Source organism: Pleurodeles waltl, chromosome 6, assembly GCF_031143425.1.
Source record: "Pleurodeles waltl isolate 20211129_DDA chromosome 6, aPleWal1.hap1.20221129, whole genome shotgun sequence".
NCBI classification, from domain to species: Eukaryota; Metazoa; Chordata; class Amphibia; order Caudata; family Salamandridae; genus Pleurodeles; species Pleurodeles waltl.
The window spans coordinates 819933593-819953750 of NC_090445.1; the positions used below are offsets into that span (position 1 = coordinate 819933593).

The window sequence follows — 20158 nt, forward strand, 5'->3', positions numbered from 1 at the left end:
TGCTACATTTTGTGGGATTATTAACCACTGTTTTTTCAGATGAGGCTAATAGGGTTATAACTGCACCATTCCAGCATACGGGTGGGTAAAGTATTTTTCAGGAATTTACAGCAACGCCTCGAAGAGTATGATTTCTGTACAGTTGAATATGTCTAGGACGGATGCTGCTGCCTTCTTTACGGAAGAAGAGACTGGGGCTGCCATTTGTAGCTATGTCTAAGAACAAGGCCCCGGGCCTGATGGGGTACCTGCTGATCTATTTTACCATGACACCCAGCTTTGGATAAAGATCCTAACTAGAGTATTTAATGCAGCATGGAGGACAGGTCCTCGTCTGACATGGGGATGCTCTATCATCATTCCGGTGTTTAAAAAAAAGGAGTTAGCTTGGACCCAAGATGTTACAGGCTGATTTCGCTTTTTGTTTTGTCCTTCAAGATTTTGGGTACCAGATTGGGGAGAACAAAGGAATGTGATCTCTTATTTTCAGTATGGGTTTTGGGGGGGGGGGGGGGGGGGGGGGAAGACCCTTGACCACTGCCTGAACCTGCACTTGATCATGGGAAAATATACAGTGGCCAAAATAGAGCAGATATACCTATCCTTCTTGGATTTGTCATAAGCCTTCAATTGCGTCAATGGAGCAGAGTTAGGGTCAATGTTAATTGATATGGGTTGGATCGTAGCTCTGTTAGTTACTTGCACGACCTTCATCAGGATCTAACAGCTGCAGTCAGAGTCAAATCATGAAGGGTCCCTGCCAGTGCCAATAAAAAAAAGGAGTGAGGCAGGGTTGTAGTGTGGACCATTGTTGTTTACTTTACATATCAATAATTTGTGTCCGGCTCTATTTACTGCCACAAAGGATATACCCCGGGTAGGGATGCTGTTAATACTGGCATTGGTGTATGCAGATGACACCGTTCTGCTAACCAGAACCACTGTGGGACTCCAAAGACCTCTTGACTCTTTCACTGAATTCATGGCCTTTCATATGGACGTAAACTACTCTAAGTCTCATACTATGGTAATTGGGAATTCTAATCAGTCCTGCAAGAGAGTTTTTGGGGGTGGTCTGGAGGTGACGAGGGTCTCCACTTTTCCATATTTAGGGGTTATCTTTGATGAGCGAGGAATCTGTGCCCAGAAAAGTTCAAGATAAACTTGTTGGCCAGGTCAGTGGCCTCTAATTTTGACTTTGCAGGTAGGCTGGGGGATAGACCGGCACAGGCAATGATGAAAGCTTACACAGCCAAATGAATGGCAATAGTGAGCTATGGAAGTGGGTTATGGTTCTACAGGGACTGTGGTGAGATAGAGAGAGTTAAGAATGCTTTTGCAAGAAGACTGTTTCCTGAAGTTGGCTCCCACCTTTGTAACACAAAAAGAACTGGGCCTGGATTACATCTCAGACAAGTTGGCTCTTACCCCTATAGCCAGATGGCTCAAAGTCTGGTGAATCCCCAAACTGCAATTGAACCAGGCTATTATTGGAGATTGTCTTGCCCTTGATAAAGGCCTCGACATTCCATGGTTTCATTATATTAAAGATTTCCTAGAGATATTAGGTTATTCAGTATTTTTTGGGGTACCTGAGCAAATCTAGAAAAAATGTGTCACTTGGATCAAAAGGCAATTTATCTTAGAGCCAAAACAGAGAGAAGAGGAGTTGCAACAACCTACCGTTAGGCCAAGTATGGAGCCCCATCTTCGAGTAGTGACCTCTTCTCCTCACCGTTTTTTACTAACACGTTTTAGATTAGACCTTTTGCACTGACTTTTAGCAGAACCGCAGGCCCATTAAAACATGGATAATCAGAGTCCATGTTCTTGGGATAACTCCTCAACTCAGGACACAATGCACTTTATCTTTTTTTGTGATCATTACTGCACCTTGAGACAGTGTTATATTTTACCTCTGCTAAGGGCAAAATATTTTTGGTAGGTAAAACCTGCCTTGATTTACTTACAAATGCTGCAATCCCCTATCCTATAGTTTGTCACAATGTGGCTAGCTTTTTGGCAGGTGCAGTTAGACTTCGGAAAAAACATTAGTGTGGTTAAGGAGCTGGGGATGACTAATTATCTGTATGTTGCATAATATTTTATTCTGGACTCACAACACTTTTGATATATTTATCATTGATTTTAATTGTTTTAATTCAATTTATTTCAGTTGGGTTATCAAATGCTGTCTGGTCTAATATAAATTTGAATATAGAATGTTGATGTTTCTTACATATTTTAAAAAAATGTTTTTAAAACAGCTTTATACCATAAAATTATATATTTTCTGTAATATTCATTTTAAGCTTAAGCTGTTTCCTAGGTCCAAATAATTATTGTTCTAATGTGTGCTTTTGTGGATTTTGAATTAATCCGAAATAAAGATTATAAAGTAAAAGTAAAGTAAGTAAAAGTCATAAACTTAGCATTAAATCGGAGTTTGTGATTTCCAAAACAAACGTACACAAAAGTTTAAGTTTAACTTCGTGAACCAGGCCCTAAATATACAGGAAAAAGCAGTACAACCCCCTGTTCTACTGTTTGAGGCTATCACCTAAAAAAGTCTTCCCTATTGACTTTTCTGATAATACATTCAAAGCATTTGCAATTCCTCTAATTTCAAATACATAAAGCAGGGGTATTCCAATAGTAAACCGTTGAGAAATTAAAAAAAACCTGTATTTAAATAGACTTTCTCCCACATCTTGGTAATTTATATGGCTGAAATAAAAAGGCGTTGCTTATCCTTGTTTATAATAACATTTCATTACATAGCAATAAATGATAATATTTTGCTAAGTAGTATACCTGCTTAATCTTTTCTCGGTCTTGCTCAGGAGATCCAGAAGAGTTTATTCTTAAGCTCTTCTTAAACATGGCCATACGTGTCTTGGCTTCACTTCGCTGGATTTTAGGCAGTCTTGCTCTTTCCTGAGTCTGTTTGTTCTTTAAATCCTCAATGAGCCTTTGATTGTACCTCTGCATTTGTTCCATTTCCTGTGAAGCACATTACCAACAAGAAGCAACAAATACTTGATATAAATATGGCTAATGCACTGGGAATCCATAAGTAATGCAGTTTCAATCCTGCTTTAAAAATGAAATACTAATACAGTTTGAGATAACTGTGATGCCTTTAAAACCAAATGAACTTGTCCTCACAGAATTTATAATCCTGTCCAGAACAGTCCTTTTACACTTATCTGAAAGAGCAAGTTACTTATCCATGACCATAAATCCTATGATCTATCAAAGATGTTCACCCGAATAAAAGACAATCACAAAAAAACTTTTACCCTTATCGACGTGACCAGAAGTGTATCAAAGTATTAAAAAAACCTACGTTATGCAGAAGATACTCAATTCATTCTCTGAACATACACTTATGTATTTACAGCAGTTGATTGTGCATTACTTAATATAATACTTCAAACATTAAACTAGGGCATTCACAACTCATTAACAAGCAGACCCTTTGGCTGCTGAACGAATGTTTACTGTGAAGCTGAGTCCCTTGATGTATTACAAAAAATGCAATAAAATACAACTGAAACAAATTAAATTGGAGTGTGTACAGCCTTGTAATCACTGGATTCAAGTCTCATTCTCGTGCCTGACTACTCTTTAGTCTAACTATTCTCTTTCTTTTCAAGGGTAAATGTTGATAGATATAAAAGACCATTGTGTTCAATTGTATAACACCAAGCAAAGGAGCCCATTCATGTTTAATCTTTAAAACTGTTACTTCACTTTTGCTGATGTCTCATTTAGTTTTCACCTTATATTTTTATGTTTTTACTCTGCAATCTGTAGCCTTTAGGCCTTTTTGTAAACTTGTCAAGAGATCTTTCCCAGAGACAGTGGTTACCTCAAGAATTTACAAGGAACAGGCAAGTTCGTATCAGCCACATATTGGAAAGCACCTAGAGCAAGTTGAAAAAAACTGTCCTTTGAGGGCTTCAAATGCCCAACAGTTATCAACATAGTGTTGTTGTGAAATACCTTCACTGCATATGTAGAGTGCTCCACTAAGGTTCAAATTCAGACGGGTGTTAAATGTGTTTTAGTTATGCCCTCTGTCTCCACAGTGCCACCCCTGCTTGGTCTAACATATCTTGTGGTTATCGGTTTGATGTCCCTAGAATTGCCTTCCTCTTCAATAATATTTTCTGGGCAAATATTTTCAAAAGCATTCTGTTAACTTGTGAAGAGTTATCACAAGGCTAATATAAATTATAGGCAGCATTTAGGGTAAAAGCAAGATACTGAAAAAAATAAACAATTAAGCACAAAGCATTTTTACTCACTCACTCAAAAACATCCAAAGCTCTCACTTCCCTCATCTCAAAACTATGAAATGATTTCCAATCTTCTCTATGATATTACAAGTTAAGAATTACAATAGATAATGTATAATTGCCACCCATGGGAGCTGACATAAGTTTCTTCCATGAACCTGTTGGCACCCTAAGACTGGGAACCCACTGGCAAATTGAATGAGCACGTGTACAAGTATGCAGATTCCCAAACTGGGATTTTTTTTTTTTTTTTAGATTTGAGAGACCATACCACAGAACTGGGAGGTGAGTATTCTGCAGTGAGATATGGTAGCCACCAGAAGGAGCGTTACCACCGATAAGTAACTATTTCTTCTCATGAATACTTTTAACCGCTGATTGCTCACCCTGTGAATAGATACCAAAGCAGTACTTCCCAAGACTGAGTCTGCAGAAAAACTCAGACTAAAAAGTCCTGCAAGACTGATCAGCTGAGTCAGTAGTGCTTTGTGAATGTGTGCACTGATGCCCATGTAGCCTGCCAGATATCCAGGACAGGCATTCTGTGTTCCAACACAAAGTTAGCAGCCCTGGTGAAGTTGGCCTTTAGACCTTCTAGAGGTTGCTTCTTTGATGCAGAGGACTATTCAACGAGATATGGTCCATTTTTTTACCCCCTTGCTCTTCTTTGTCCACCCATGTTCCTTGCTGTGATCAATGTAAAAGCAGAGTGCCCTCTTGGGGTTAATAACATTTAAACCATCTTCCTCTTTCGAGGGGTGAGGTGGAGCTAAGAATGTCAGAAAGGTGATGGCTTGTCCATCATGAAAAGGTGTTGCCACCTTTGGGAGGAATTTAGCTTAAGTCTTTAACATCACTTTGCCTGGAAAAAAGGTGGTATAGGGAGGCTGGACCAAAAAAGCCTAAAGTTCACTCACCGGCATGTGGATGTTATAGCAATCGGAAAGATCATTCTTATGGCGAGTAGATCAAACGGACAAAACTGCATTGGTTCAAAAGAAGTACACGTTAAAAAATGTGAGAACCAGGTTTAATGCCTCACAACTGGTGATTTGAACAAGGACAGTTGGTCCAGCAAATGTGAAAAGGCCGAAAGGGCTGCCAATTAACCCTCAACTTTTTACAAAGCAAGACCTTGCTGGACCAAAAATAAGCAAAAACACATCTGCCAGTTTTGCCTGTAATGGGACTCAAATAGCAGGTACTACACCAGGCGACAAGCTTGTCCTTGCACTCTGCTTACACATATTTCAATGAAGTGCATATGTCTGCCAAAATGATGTGTTCTATTTGCCCTGGATCCCGGGACACTGGATGGTGGCACTGAACATTCTGGTCACTTAATTTCAGACCATCGTCCTGCAGGCCCACAGATACTAACTGCAGTTCAGGGTGGGCCATGAGCATTTTCCTTTTGTGGTGCTCCCTCCCGGTTTTACTAGCGCCCCTTAATTTTTCACATAGATGATGGTGGTGATTGCTGTCCACCTTTGGAGGTTAGGGGTACCAATCTTCCCCTGCCTCAACGACAGGCTCTTGAAGGTGGGATCACCACAGTTAGTCACAGACTACCTCCTGAAAACGGCAAACCAGTTGAGATCACTGGGGTTCTCAGTCATCCTGCTGAAGTCACACCTTATTCCTTTGCAGAGGCTGCCTTTCATCGGAGCTCTCCTGGACACTGCACTTTCAAGATTTTTTTTTCCTGACCAGGAATTTGTGGTACCCAGAGTTTCTAGGCTTGAGCATTCATCATCTGATCAGGCTGCCACTGTGGAAGAAACTTCTGTCACAGCAGCAAGGCAGGGTCTTAACGTGATCCTGCGCAACCTGCACCTCCATGCGTGGAGACTGAGTGACAGCAGTTGACCTCCTTTGATATCTCTTTAGAATTTGTCCTGTGCAATAAGGTGTTGAGTGGGTGAAGTTCTGCTACAGGATGGAGACCTCTATCCTTCCTTGGTACAAGGAAGTAGAGAGAATAGCACTTGTATCCAGTTTTCAAAGCCGGCATCCTCTCTTTTGGCAAATGATCCTTCACTTCCTGGCACAAAACAGACATATGGTCTTCTGAAAGGAGGTTGGATGTATGGGGTATGCCCAGTGGGTAGAAAAGAGAAGGACGTATCCCCCTGTTAGACACTCTGCAGGACCAGTCTGTTGGATGTAAAACGCTGCCAACCCTGCAGAAAGTGTCTGCCACTTACATGATGGCTGTGTGCCTCTAAGAATGTACTAAAGGGGTTTTGCGATTGAGGCCAAAGGAGTAGAGGATTGGAATGAATGTGGCACCTGATGACCAGGTCACTGTCTACTGGGCCCTCAGCGATGTGCTTTGCCCCATGGCAGATGCCCGGAAATGGCAAAATTGTTGTGGGAATTGCTGGACTGGGCCTGAAAGGCTTTAAAAGCATGCTGTGGATCGGCTCTCCTTAAAGTGCTGCAGGGCAAAGTCCATTAAGACATGTCCATTAAGAATACCTTGATATCTCCAGAGAAGCCAGTGGACCTCATCCAATTATGGCATTGAAGTACCACTCTGGTTTCCATAGCCCTACCCCGACAATCTGTGGTGTCAAGACCTGAAAGGATGACAAACTTTGCCGCATTCTGAACATTCAAAATGGTTTGGACCAAGAAAGCTCTTAAGTCATCAGAGTCTGCAGGCAAAATCTCACCCACCATGTCCCACAGTGTGTGGGGGTAGAGACCAACCAGATAGCGTGCATTAACCAACTTCAAGGTAAGGCTGGCAGAGGGGACTATATGTTTACCAAATATATCCACCCATTTAGAGACTCTGTGTCTGAGGAGTGCCTGGGAATGTGTTAGGGTTCACTCTAATGCTGTACCATCATACTTTCTAGGGTATGATACAGAGTTAATAAATCTGGGTTGTTGGCAGCAGGTCCATGGGGGCTGTAGACTTATTGGTTAAGTGGTGGGCAGGCCATGGTTTAGCCCAAGTAACTGAGCGTCAGAAATGGATTCATTGGAGGGCAAAATAGGTTTGGCCAGTGTATGTCCAGGCTGCAGGACCACAATTGACACATTCATCATTATCTCCATAGTGGGGAAGTGGAAAGTGGAGATCAAGTATCTCAGCAGCTCCCTCTATCACAGTGATAAAGGAAGTACTTTTTTCTGTTGCTGGCATAGGAGGGGAAACCAACCCAGTGTAGGGTGAGGTGCTCAGCCCACCTGCATCCTGTAGGTCCAAGTACCAGTTGTATGAGTTGAATGAGGCAAACTGTTCCCCCATCCCCACCATTTTTGCCTCCATATGGCTGGCTCTGATCAGAGTCTGAATCAAAAAACTGGTGCACAGAAGTGTAATTGTTTGTGAGTCTGATGGATTCACAATTGGCTACAGTACATCAAGATCTGGATATGGCCTCAGTTGAGGGTGAGACAAAGACTCGGAGTCGAACACCATGATGGATTGTGGTCCTTCCCCAGGTTGGTGCTCGAAGCAACACTTGAGGGGCTGGTGTGAGAAAGTAGCCTCTTTCTAGCCTTGTTACCCCCACTTTTGGCCTGTTTGTGAGTGTATGTCAGAGTGTTTTCACTGTCTCACTGGGATCCTGCTAGCCAGGGCCCAGTGCTCATAGTGAAAACCCTATGTTTTCAGTATGTTTGTTATGTGTCACTGGGACCCTGCTAGCCAGGACCCCAGTGCTCATAAGTTTGTGACCTATACAGTATGTGTGTGTTCCTGTGTGATGCCTAACTGTCTCACTGAACTCTGCTAACCAGAACCTCAGTGGTTATGCTCTCTCTTTGCTTTCCAAATTGTCACTAACAGGCTAGTGACCAATTTCACCAATTCACATTGGCATACTGGAACACCCTTATAATTCTCTAGTATATGGTACTGAGGGACCCAGGGTATTGGGGTTCCAGGAGATCCCTATGGGCTGCAGCATTTCTTTTGTGACCCATAGGGAGCTCTGACAATTCTTACACAGGCCTGCCACTGCAGCCTGAGTGAAATAACGTCCACGTTATTTCACAGCCATTTACCACTGCACTTAAGTAACTTATAAGTCACCTATATGTCTAACCTTTACCTGGTAAAGGTTGGGTGCTAAGTTACTTAGTGTGTGGGCACCCTGGCACTAGCCAGGGTTCCCCCACATTGTTCAGGGCAAATTCCCCAGACGTTGTGAGTGCGGGGACACCATTACACGCGTGCACTGTACATAGGTCACTACCTATGTACAGCGTCACAATGGTAACTCCGAACATGGCCATGTAACATGCTAAGATCATGGAATTGTCACCCAAATGCCATTCTGGCATTGGGGAGACAATTCCATGATCCCTTGAGTCTCTAGCACAGACCCGGGTACTGCCAAACTGCCTTTCCCGGGGTTTCACTGCAGCTGCTGCCAACCCCTCAGACAGGTTTCTGCCCTCCTGGGGTCCAGCCAGGCTTGGCCCAGGAAGGCAGAACAAAAGACTTCCTCAGAGAGAGGGTGTGACACCCTCTCCCTTTGGAAAAAGGTGTCAGGGCTGGGGAGGAGTAGCCTCCCCCAGCCTCTGGAAATGCTTTGATGGGCACAGATGGTGCCCATCTCTGCATAAGCCAGTCTACACCGGTTCAGGGATCCCCCAGCCCTGCTCTGGCGCAAAACTGGACAAAGGAAAGGGGAGTGACCACTCCCCTGACCTGCACCTCCCCTGGGAGGTGCCCAGAGCTCCTCCAGTGTGCTCCAGATCTCTACCATCTTGGAAACAGAGGTGCTGCTGGCACACTGAACTGCTCTGAGTGGCCAGTGCCAGCAGGTGACGTCAGAGACTCCTTCTGATAGGCTCTTACCTGTGTTGCTAGCCTATCCTCCTTCCTAAGTAGCCAAACCTTCTTTTCTGGCTATTTAGGGTCTCTGCTTTGGGGAATTCTTTAGATAACGAATGCAAGAGCTCATCAGAGTTCCTCTGCATCTCTCTCTTCACCTTCTGCCAAGGAATCGACCGCTGACTGCTCTGGACGCCTGCAAAACCGCAACAAAGTAGCAAAGACGACTACTGCAACCTTGTATCGCTGATCCGGCCGCCTTCTTGGCTGTTTTTCTGGTGGTGCATGCTGTGGGGGTAGTCTGCCTCCTCTCTGCACTAGAAGCTTTGAAGAAATCTCCCGTGGGTCGATGGAGTCTTCCCCCTGCAACCGCAGGCACCAAAAGACTGCATCACCGGTCCTCTGGGTCCCCTCTCAGCACGACGAGCGTGGTCCCTGGAATTCAGCAACTCTGTCAAAGTGACTCCCACAGTTCAGTGACTCTTCAGTCCAAGTTTGGTGGAGGTAAGTCCTTGCCTCACCACGCTAGACTGCATTGCTGGGTACCGCGTGAATTGCAGCTGCTCCGGCTCCTGTGCACTCTTCCAGGATTTCCTTCGTGCACAGCCAAGCCTGGGTCCCCGACACTCGAACCTGCAGTGCACAACATCCTGAGTTGTCCTCTGGCGTCGTGGGATCTTCTTTTGTGACTTCGGGTGAGCTCCGGTTCACTCCTCTTCGTAGTGCCTGTTCCGACACTTCTGCGGGTGCTGCCTCATTCTGTGAGGGCTCCTTGTCTTGCTGGGCGCCCCCTCTATCTCCTCACGCAATTGGGGACATCATGGTCCCTCCTGGGCCACAGCAGCATCCAAAAACCCTAACCGCGACCCTTGCAGCAAGCAAGGCTTGTTTGCGGTCTTTCTGCGTGGGAACACCTCTGCAAGCTTCTTCACGGCGTGGAACATCCATCCTCCAAAGGGGAAGTTCCTAGTGCTCTTCGTTCTTGCAGAATCCACAGCTTCTACCATCCGGTGGCAGCTTCTTTGCACCCTCAGCTGGCATTTCCTCGGCATCTGCCCAATCTCGACTTTGTCGCGACTCTTGGACTTGGTCCCCTTGTTCCACAGGTACTCTCGTCCGGAAATCCATCGTTGTTGCATTGCTGGTGTTGGTCTTCCTTGCAGAATTCCCCTATCACGACTTCTGTGCTCTCTGGGGAACTTAGGTGCACTTTACACCTACTTTTCAGGGTCTTGGGGTGGGCTATTTTTCTAACCCTCACTGTTTTCTTACAGTCCCAGCGACCCTCTACAAGCTCACATAGGTTTGGGGTCCATTCGTGGTTTGCATTCCACTTCTAGAGTATATGGTTTGTGTTGCCCCTATACCTATGTGCTCTCATTGCAATCTATTGTGACTGTACATTGCTTGCATTGCTTTCTATTGCTATTACTGCATATTTTTGGTATTGTGTACATATATCTTGTGTATATTTGCTATCCTCATACTGAGGGTACTCACTGAGATACTTTTGGCATATTGTCATAAAAATAAAGTACCTTTATTTTTAGTATATCTGTGTATTGTGTTTTCTTATGATATTGTGCATATGACACTAGTGGTATAGTGGGAGCTTTGCATGTCTCCTAGTTCAGCCTAAGCTGCTCTGCTAAGCTACCCTTTTCTATCAGCCTAAGCTGCTAGACTACACTAATAAGGGATACCTGGTGCAGAGTGTAAGTACCCCTTGGTACCCACTACAAACCAGGCCAGCCTCCTACAGCTGGTGTGTGCATCTGTACCAGTCCTGACACCAGTACAGAAACTGAAGTGAGTTCAAAAGACCCAGATTGTGAACCCATAGGCAGTAATCCAACCAGGGGTCAATGAGAATCCGTGGGACCCAAAGTTGTGCCAGAGGGATCAGGAAACATGGCAGAGAGCCACAGCATGGCCTCTTGAAAGGATCTGATGGGCTGTAATATACCAGAAAGGCTGAAGCATTAGGGATGCATCTTAACCAAGGATGGAATTGGCTCCTCTGTGTAACAGGAGCAATACCTGGATGCACACTGACACCCTTGTTTCTTTTATTTTAATGGAGAACAAGAATGTCTGGAAGGGATCAAGTCATGCTTGGACTTCTTATGTTTTTTCTTCAACATATACAAAAACTTTAACCGCAAGGAAGATATGCGTTGGGAACTACTTCTGGAGTGGGAGTAGTCTGCACTCCTGACTTCGACTTGGAGCAGGACTGGCAAACAGCCTTCTGATGAACATCTCAAACCTGTAATTTTAGGGGGAGACGTAACATGCACATTCAAATTTGGAGAAAATCTCTTCAAAAAAGATGTTAGAAGTAGTAGATCTCCAGATTCATGTCTGAAGGCACAGAAAGAAAGGAAACCGCATCAGCCTGCATGGGTGGTGTTTGAACGTGCTCCAGCACATTACTTCCAAAGCAGGAAGGATTGAACTCTGAGTCACACAGTGCCACCTACAGGTCTCTTGACCAAAGGTAAGATTAGGAGCAGAGGAGGAGTTCAGTGGAGCAGGGACAGTACGGAAGAGGAGGTGCACTAATAATTCTTCTGCACTTTTGGGGCAAACGGGTGGTGGTAGGAATATTTCCATTTAAGATGTTTTGGGGCCAATTCACAAAGACATGTAGGAGTATGTAAAAGAGCACTATTGGAGTACTACTTCACAAACTTCAAAATGCCTTTGTAAAAGACTGAAAAGTATGCATATTTTCAGAGAATATCTAAATGAGATTTGGACGGTCAAAATTGCTAATCTAGAAAATGTTGATAGATGATATCCAAGTGATGAAATTGAGGATACTCCCTGTCAATATTATTTCCTTGTTGCCAGGAGGGTGCTTGCTACTGTGCAGTGTGAAGGAATTTCAAAATTTATATTGATAATGTTTTTGATGATATTATCATGAATGTTGCTTTCTTAAGTAAAAACTTCTGATAATAGTGTAACTCTATTAAGGGATTTTCTCTGAAGCTTCAAGGTCTCTGTAGCAACATCTGCTGTGAGATCTGTCTAATTTGAAGAACAACTTGACTGCTTTGCTGGCTGAAAAGTCTCTAAATTGTGTTAATTTTAGTTTTCCCCCAGGCCACTTTAAACACTATCTTCACCATAATATGAGAATGAAAATATACATGGAAGGAGCAGGCAGAAAAAACGAAATGAAGTTATAAGCAGAAGTCAGGGAAAAGGCAAAATACATTTTAAAATAAGATGCAATGCCCACCTACATAGCCCGGCTTCCTAAACTTCCAGTTATCTTATTTTAGGCAGTTCTGAGGGCAATTAGATTAAAAATACCCATTGTACTCCCAGTTTATTAGGGGGCTGCTTGGGAGGAGTATATTTGTATGGTACACAGTACTATTCCAATTTTTTGTGCATGACCTTTCAAAACAGATTGGAAAACATATGGCTTGGTTTTCAACCTATTTATATCAAAATTACTCCACAAAACGCACAATGTGGCCTCATTTAAAAAATATATTTTTTCAGCACCTTGCTTATTATCCTTGCGACAGTGTCCGGCATGAGTATTAAAAAACAAAATCAGGGTATTTTTGGGTTGCTAGCCAAGCCCTAACTGTCAGAGCATTCTTTTTAAACTAATTTCTCGCTGAGACTGCTCGATTCTTCCTGATCTGCATTATGGAATTTAAGTTTTTCAATCCTCTTTTTTCAGTGAGATCTTATGAAGAGTCTGTAAAAAAACCTGCTTTGAAAACTGTAAACAACATTATGGATAATAAAACAAGCCTCAAGTCATTATTAAAAAAACCAAGGTCGTGCAGAGCTTTAACTTTAAAAATGCACATCCTATCTGTCCTTCATCATACAAATCACAACGTACATAATCTTTTTGAAATAGCAAAATTGTGAAGCAGAGGTAAGCCTCTTTCAGAAATCGATGATCACCCTGGACAAATAACTGCTTGTGCACCAGAACAATCTTCAACTCTTTGTCCTTCACAATCACATTCAACCTACTAAACGCCATAATGACCACTATTTTTCTGCTTTCTTAAAGAGGAACATTCTGTAATGCTATCTGCCTAAACATATTTTCTCTATGAATTCATATTTAAGGCTACATAACACGAAAGACTGTTTTGAACGAAGTTCCATTAAATAAATGATGTGCTTGCTTTGGAACAATATGAGGCCAGGTGCCTGTGATTATTTCCCCCAATTCAGGATGAAATGCCAAACATCAGATTACCAGACATTAGGTTCTGTGAGCAGGTATGGGAGGGAATCAGTCAATGTTTCACTCACAGATTGTTTAAAACAGCTCTGCCTTAGAATACCCTTTAAAGAATTGCTATCTACTGTTTTGTGGGAAGGTTATTTTTAGTTGAGGGATCAAAGGAAGGATGTCAGAAAAAATGCCATTTCTAAGAGCGTGGTTTGCCATCAAAAAAGGCATAGCTAAGGGGCTTCCAGCTGGCAGCGCCGGTCCTCCAACATCTTCTACAGTATTCATCAATTGGGCAGATGGCAGACTCTGACTCTGTCCCTATTTGCTTCCACATAGTGAGAACTGCACTGGACAATGGTGAACAAGGTGGTGGACTTGGCTTCAGACCGTTGACTGCGAATCCATTCCAAGATAACCCCAGGACTAGAGAACAGGGAAACTGACCTGCATGGTAGAGATGCAGAACTGTGAGACTGACAAAGCATAACAGTGAAAACAATGGGGTCCACGGTCGAGTTTCTGGCCCCCTTCACCACGCACTAGGAGGATAAGTAGCCTGGATGTTGTGAGGCTAGAGAGAGCAGCAGTGTCCCCTCAACATCTGATGACATTAATGGCAGGTGTAAGGGAGCCGGCCTCTAGGCTGCCGGAGCTCCTGAGGAGCAGCTGGTGAGGATGGCTGCCAAGGTTGGTGAATGAGTCATCATGGCGCAGCAGAATTGTGCTACAGCTAACACATCAGAACAGGGGACTGAAGCAGCACTTTCACATGAGAGGCCTCCCTAGGGCAACATCTTCCCATTGAGCACTGGTCCAGAGGAGTTTGGAGCTTAGGGACCAGTGTTAAAACTTCCTGCCATATACCACAGGGGACATTTTGAATATTGGGCCACAGCCATCACAAAGTGGAGCATGTAGCAATTTACTCCTGCAGGGACCCTTTGTAGGTTCATGCCCATGCAGGGCTTCTCATGTGGTCTGTCCTCTAGAGTTGTGTGGCGAGATTTTCTAGCCCTTCAAACCCCTGGAGAGTTAGGGCTACCATTGGTCAATTTACATTTTGCACCAGAGGAGACAAGGGGCTCCCAGAAGAAATTGATGACTGAAGGGGCCAGGCCCTAATAGATTGGCTTGCTGTGGCTCTTGACTGGAACGGAGTCCCTGAGCACCACGGTCTGTAGGCAGGACCTAGGCGCATGAATATCAGCCTCACTGGGACATGGGCATACCTAGAGGAGCTAGACAGCAATCCTGCTAACAAGAGCCATCATCAAAATTGGAAAGTGCACTGATTGGGAATTCATCAAAAATGAAGAACGGAGAGCGGGACCAGCTGGACAAACTTCATATGCTATTGAAATCCACAGCAAACACTGGAGGGAACTTGGAGATCAAGATAGACTCAGTCGTTACTGGCATAAACCTACCAAGGGAAGACGATAAGAAGCTCTCTCAGTGGGTGCAAAGGACTGAACCCTGTGGGAGGGGAGCTGCAGCCGGTCCTGCTGGTGCTAAACGTACAAGTCCAAGAGAATACTGAAAGGTTGAGGGTCCTGGAATAAAGGGCAGAGGATTTTCTCGGAGGAACAATATTCTAGTAAACAGTCTTCCAAAGAGGATGGAGGGGATGAACATGAAGAAATACCGATAGGACTGGATAACGCTTGAGGTGGCAGCACATGGACTGCCAAAATTACATGCCATGGAAAGAGTGCAGAGGGTGCTGCCTTGGCTACCCCTCGCCTCCTCAGCTGGTGGAAACCAGGCTGCTCCACTTCCATGACAGACAGACATGATACTAAAGAGTGTCAGCACCCCCGATACTTTCAAATTTGGGAATACTTATAAAAATAGTGGCTCAGTATGAACGCATAACGAAGGAGAATGGCATGGTGAGACTATTCCCAAACTACACTGGAGCAGTCCAGCTGCAGAGAGTATCAATGCTAGAGGTCAAGAGGAAGATGAGAGAATCCAACATCTGCTAAGTGCTGCTGTTTGCTGGAAAACTGAAGCTGATGAAAGTCAAAAAGGCAGGATTCTTCACTGACACCAAAGAGGCATTTGACTGACTAGAGGAAAATGCCTACGTGGTACCGAGTGCATACCTTGAAAACACCACTCTGCAAAACAATGAAGGAGAAGACCACAACCCCAGGGTGCTCACAGGATTTACGCTGGATGCAAACTGAATGGAAGGCAGGGGCAAAGACAATTGGAGACGACCTTGACAGTAGTTCAGCGAGAGGTGCAGGAGCGATGCCTTCCGACCCTGAACTGGACTTTGACAACAGGGTCCATGTGAGGGTGAGAGAGGGGGGGGGAGGGGGGTGACTACTGGATGTCACACAAGAGCAACATATGGTTTATAACAACAACACAGGCAGCTGTGAGAAATAAGTCAAAAGGGACACTTTTGCTGCAGCTCGAACATCCTATCATTACATCTACAACTAACTGGGGCAGTGAGTGCTGAAAGATGGATGGAAAAGCAGAGGATTGGCTGATGGTGGTGATTAGAGCGTTGCTCCCACCCCCAGCCTTTTACAGTCCTGCCTCACATGAGTGGGTGACGGAAGCCTTGATAGGTTGACTGATAATCTACTTGACAGGGGGCCATCGCGCTCTGTCCTGGAAGAGGAGTTGAGGAGTTTATTCTATCGTTTGTATTTGTATATATATCACAGCTCTCCATGGCTGTGGAGGGGTGGGGTGCGTGGGTAATTTTAATTCCACCAGTGATTTAGTACTAGACGGATCCCACCCGCCTCTATCTGCAAGGTAACCCTATATGTGGACGACCTACTGCTGTATATTAGGGATGTAGGTGAGGGTTTGACATCAACAGTAACTCACTTCATTAACGTTAACAGAGTATCAGAAGTGAACTGGAAAACTCGTGTATATCCCGATCAGATGCAATGATACACGGGTGTGCCACCTGAGGGCACAGAGAGTGTTAGATGGGAATCTACAAAATTCTGTTGCCTGGTTGTCCAGGCACTTACAACTTGGCTCAGGTATGATAGCCGGTCATGTGCTGAAAGCAGCCACATCCTTAGGGGAAGCAACAGTTTCGGGAAGACACACCTCCTGCAATATGCTGAAAAGCTCTAACATGGCCATTCTACTGCACCTGCAGTATTATTTTGCCACCCTCCCTCTACATCTGCTGGTGCTGTTATTTAAAGAGATTAATCAGATGCATACATATTAGAATGGTGAAACGAGAGGCATAGAGTGGTTGAGTGAAAGGTCTGTTTTCCACCTCTGGACAGAGGGTGCAAAACTAGGAATTCTAATAACGGGAGCTAAGATTCAGTGGGCTTTGAGATGGTTCTAAGCATCACAGACACCAGACTGCAGGTCGGCATAAAGACAAACAGGTTAGTCTATTCTTAGATCAACCTGAGGGTGGCGTATGGAACGAAGACACCAATGCCTGGTCTGCCCGGCCACACACTGACAAACAGAACCCACTCATGAATTGTGGCGGGGTTGGAGAGAGAGAGAAAGAGGGTGAACATACGCAGCAGGGATGTTACTGAGATTTACTGACACTGGGCCTGATTTAGATCTTGGCAGAGGAGTTACTCCGTCACAACGTCTGTCGAAATCTAAATCCGATTAAATCCTATGGGATTTAGATTTCGGGGGATGGGATATCCATCACCGTTGTGACGGAATAACTCCTCTGCCAGGCTCATAGTTCTGAGATGCCAGAAAAACAGCATTTACTATATAGGAAGACTGCCAAATCCATAATGCAATAAGGGGCATGGAAGTCCAGAAACCATCAACACACAGGGTGGGTGTGGTCAGTGTTGAAGGGGTAAGATACTTGTGACATTATTGTGCCAGATTCTCCTAGAGGACACCAACGGTAACACTGAAGAACTGAGGGGAAATTGGTTAAGGGATTTCAGCAGAGATTGAGCAATGATGCACTGCTGGAAATTGACACTGGGATACTTTGGTAGGATGTCAAAAAAATGTAAGACGATGCACTGCATCAAAGTACACAGGACCTACTTCAGCCCAGCAGGTTACTTAAAGGCTACCTACTGCCATTTGCAGGCTTTCCTAGGTGCATGCATAATACTGCAGACTTTAAGCAAATACTCTGGAACTGTCTGATGATTACTGAATATTGGAACACCATCACAGACATCCTTGAGCGAGGAATGATGGGAAAGGGAATTTGCTTAGTGCCTTCACTGGTGCTGTGGTGGAGAGAGACATTCAAATGGGTGAGCTTAGACACAATAGCTCTGCATGAAAAAGGAAAGGGGCCATGGGGTTTGCCAATCATGGAACACTTTACTGGCAGAATTTGAATTTGAGTTTCGGAAGAAGGGCCAGACCAGAAAGGGGTAGAAGTATTGGCCATGCACGCTGATTTGTCATTCATGGGGATTAGTGTTACCTGCACAGACTTTGCACAACTGTCCAAGTCATTTACACTCTTCTCAAGATTGAGGCAGCCTACAATTAAATAATGACATTCTAATAAATTTGGTTACTGGTTGAGGGGAATGAAAACCGTTCTCAAGCAACAACCACAACCTTTGTCAGGGTGAACCATAAAAGTAACTAAATTAACCTGTCCTTAACCTTCGGGAAGTTTGGCACAAAAGCAGTCAGGCTTAACTTAAAGGATGTGTTAAGTATTAAGTAGCACATAAAGTAAAAATACAACACAAGAAAAATCTCAAGCCAATTTAGAAAAAATAGTATACATTTTAATAAATAAATTAGGAGCAAAGCAATACAAATCCAATCAGGGGAACCGGATATAAGTAATTTCAAACTTTTAGGTAAGTAGAGGGCCTAAAAGCACATAGTACCACTCGAGGTCACCTGATTGTGCTAGACTAGGGACTGTCACAAGTTCAGGCCAACTGTGATGGAGCAAGGGCCAGATAAAGGGACAGGTCAGTCCTGCTGAAAAATTACCTTCTCAAAGTCAGGTGCAAAGAGTCCAATTTGTGATGGAGAAGGCTGAGAGGAGCAGGGAGAGCACGGTGGATGGTCATTTCTGTAGCACGACGAGCAGGCCTGGGGGCCCAGGCTGTCACCTCTGTAGCACAAACAGAAGTTGGAGCATCACAGAAGGTTGTTTCTAGAGCTTTACTGGAGTGGTCACCGTGGGCTGTCATTGCTGTAGGATGAAGTGCAAATCTCATGTTGACTGGGGTCACTGGCAGTTGCTGTAGCATGAATGGTTGGATCACCGGAGCTTCGCATTGGTGGTCTTCACAGGCAGCAGAGGCTTGGCATGGATTAGATTATTCGTGGTTGCGAAGAGCCCAAAACGTCAGGAATGCTCCTTTCTTTGAAGAGGATTACACTCTGATGCCAGTCAAGGGTCCAAGTCTCTGGAGGCACCTCCAGGCAGGTCCAATTGTTGTTTTCCTGTAGTTCAGAACAGGAGGTCAGCCAACCGACCCTTGGAGTCACTCAGGTTAGCATGGGATGGAGGGAGCATGTCCAGTCTTCCTTCTCAGAGAGCAAGGCAGCCCTCAAGCAGCAGGGCAGTCCTCTTAGGAACAAGAGTGACCAGGGCACACCAGTAACATGAATCCTGATCCTGATACTGTTCAAGAATTAATAGAAAGTTCGTTATTACACATGGTCATTTTGTACAACGCAGTCTCTTGTTTGAGATTTCTACTTTCTACCTGCACTTATAATACATATCTACACATCATCTTCCAAGAACGAACTTTCTATTAATTCTTGAACAGTATCAGGATTCATGTTACTGGTGTGCCCTGGCCACTCTTCTTTCAATATATAGGCAACCACCCACTCTTCAGTGTGTGGCCCTCCGACATCTGTGGTGGCAGGTGTTAGGGCTAGCCTGGCACCCAACACCATATTGTTCTAATTTATGACTTTGCTCAGTTTTCGCAATTGACATACTTTTTGCAAATGTGCAAGCACTCTCTGGCATCCGCCACCTTCTTCGCCTGACTCTTAGGAACAAGGATGCCCTCAAGCAGGAGGTGTTCTGAGGGGGGGGAGGCTGTGTGTGTGTGTGTGTCTGTGTATATATATATATAGGAGCTGGAGGCAGCCCCATTGTAATGTAAGTAGTGTGAGTAACCCCTCTGCCCCAGCCATCCTGGCAGCATGGCCCATTCTGCCAACATCTAGTCTCCGTTTGACTCAATGTTTGGGAGGAATACAGAAAGGCCAACAACTAAGCTAATCACAGTCATGCGACCCAGGGCCTTACGAAGCAGACACCAATTGGTTAGGGCAGGATTATACCAAAAGTTAACCCGTTTTAAACACAACAAGGTAATCCAATATTATTTAATGGGAGAGATAGGCCTTACAGTAGTGAAAAACTAACAAGAGTTTCTCACTACCAGGACATGTAAAACTTAAATATAAATATGCTTCTTTTAAAAACACACTGCACTCTGCCCTATGGGCTGTTTAAGGTCTACCTTAGGGGTGCTTCATAAGTACTAAAATAAATAAAAAAGGACGGTTTGGAGCTGGGAGAAATGTTTATTTTGCCAGGACGAAATGGCAGTCTAAAACTGCACCACATGCTGCAGTGGCAGGATCAAGATTTTTTAAAGCGCTACCTTTGTGTGGAGCACAATCAGTGCTGCAGACCCACTAGTAGCATTTAATTTAACGACCCTGGGTACATGTAGTACGGTTTTACAAAGGATGAACAACTAAATTAAGTGTGCCAATTGGGTGTGGGCAAATTCCACCATGCTTAAAGGAGAGAACACAAGCACTTTGGCACTAGTTAGCAGTGGTAAGGGCACAGAATCCTTAAGTCAACAAAGTCAAATTCAGAAAACATGC

The 20158-nt window shown here is 44.3% G+C and overlaps 1 protein-coding gene across 1 annotated transcript in view; it reads right to left on the reverse strand.

The window, feature by feature from the left end:
* LOC138301709 (STE20-like serine/threonine-protein kinase) overlaps positions 1-20158 on the reverse strand; it is a 221009-nt gene that overhangs the window by 35714 nt on the left and 165137 nt on the right. The window contains exon 14 of the mRNA XM_069242224.1: positions 2815-3003. Within this exon, the coding sequence (XP_069098325.1) occupies positions 2815-3003 (189 nt within the window). The remainder of the gene's footprint in view (positions 1-2814; positions 3004-20158) is intronic.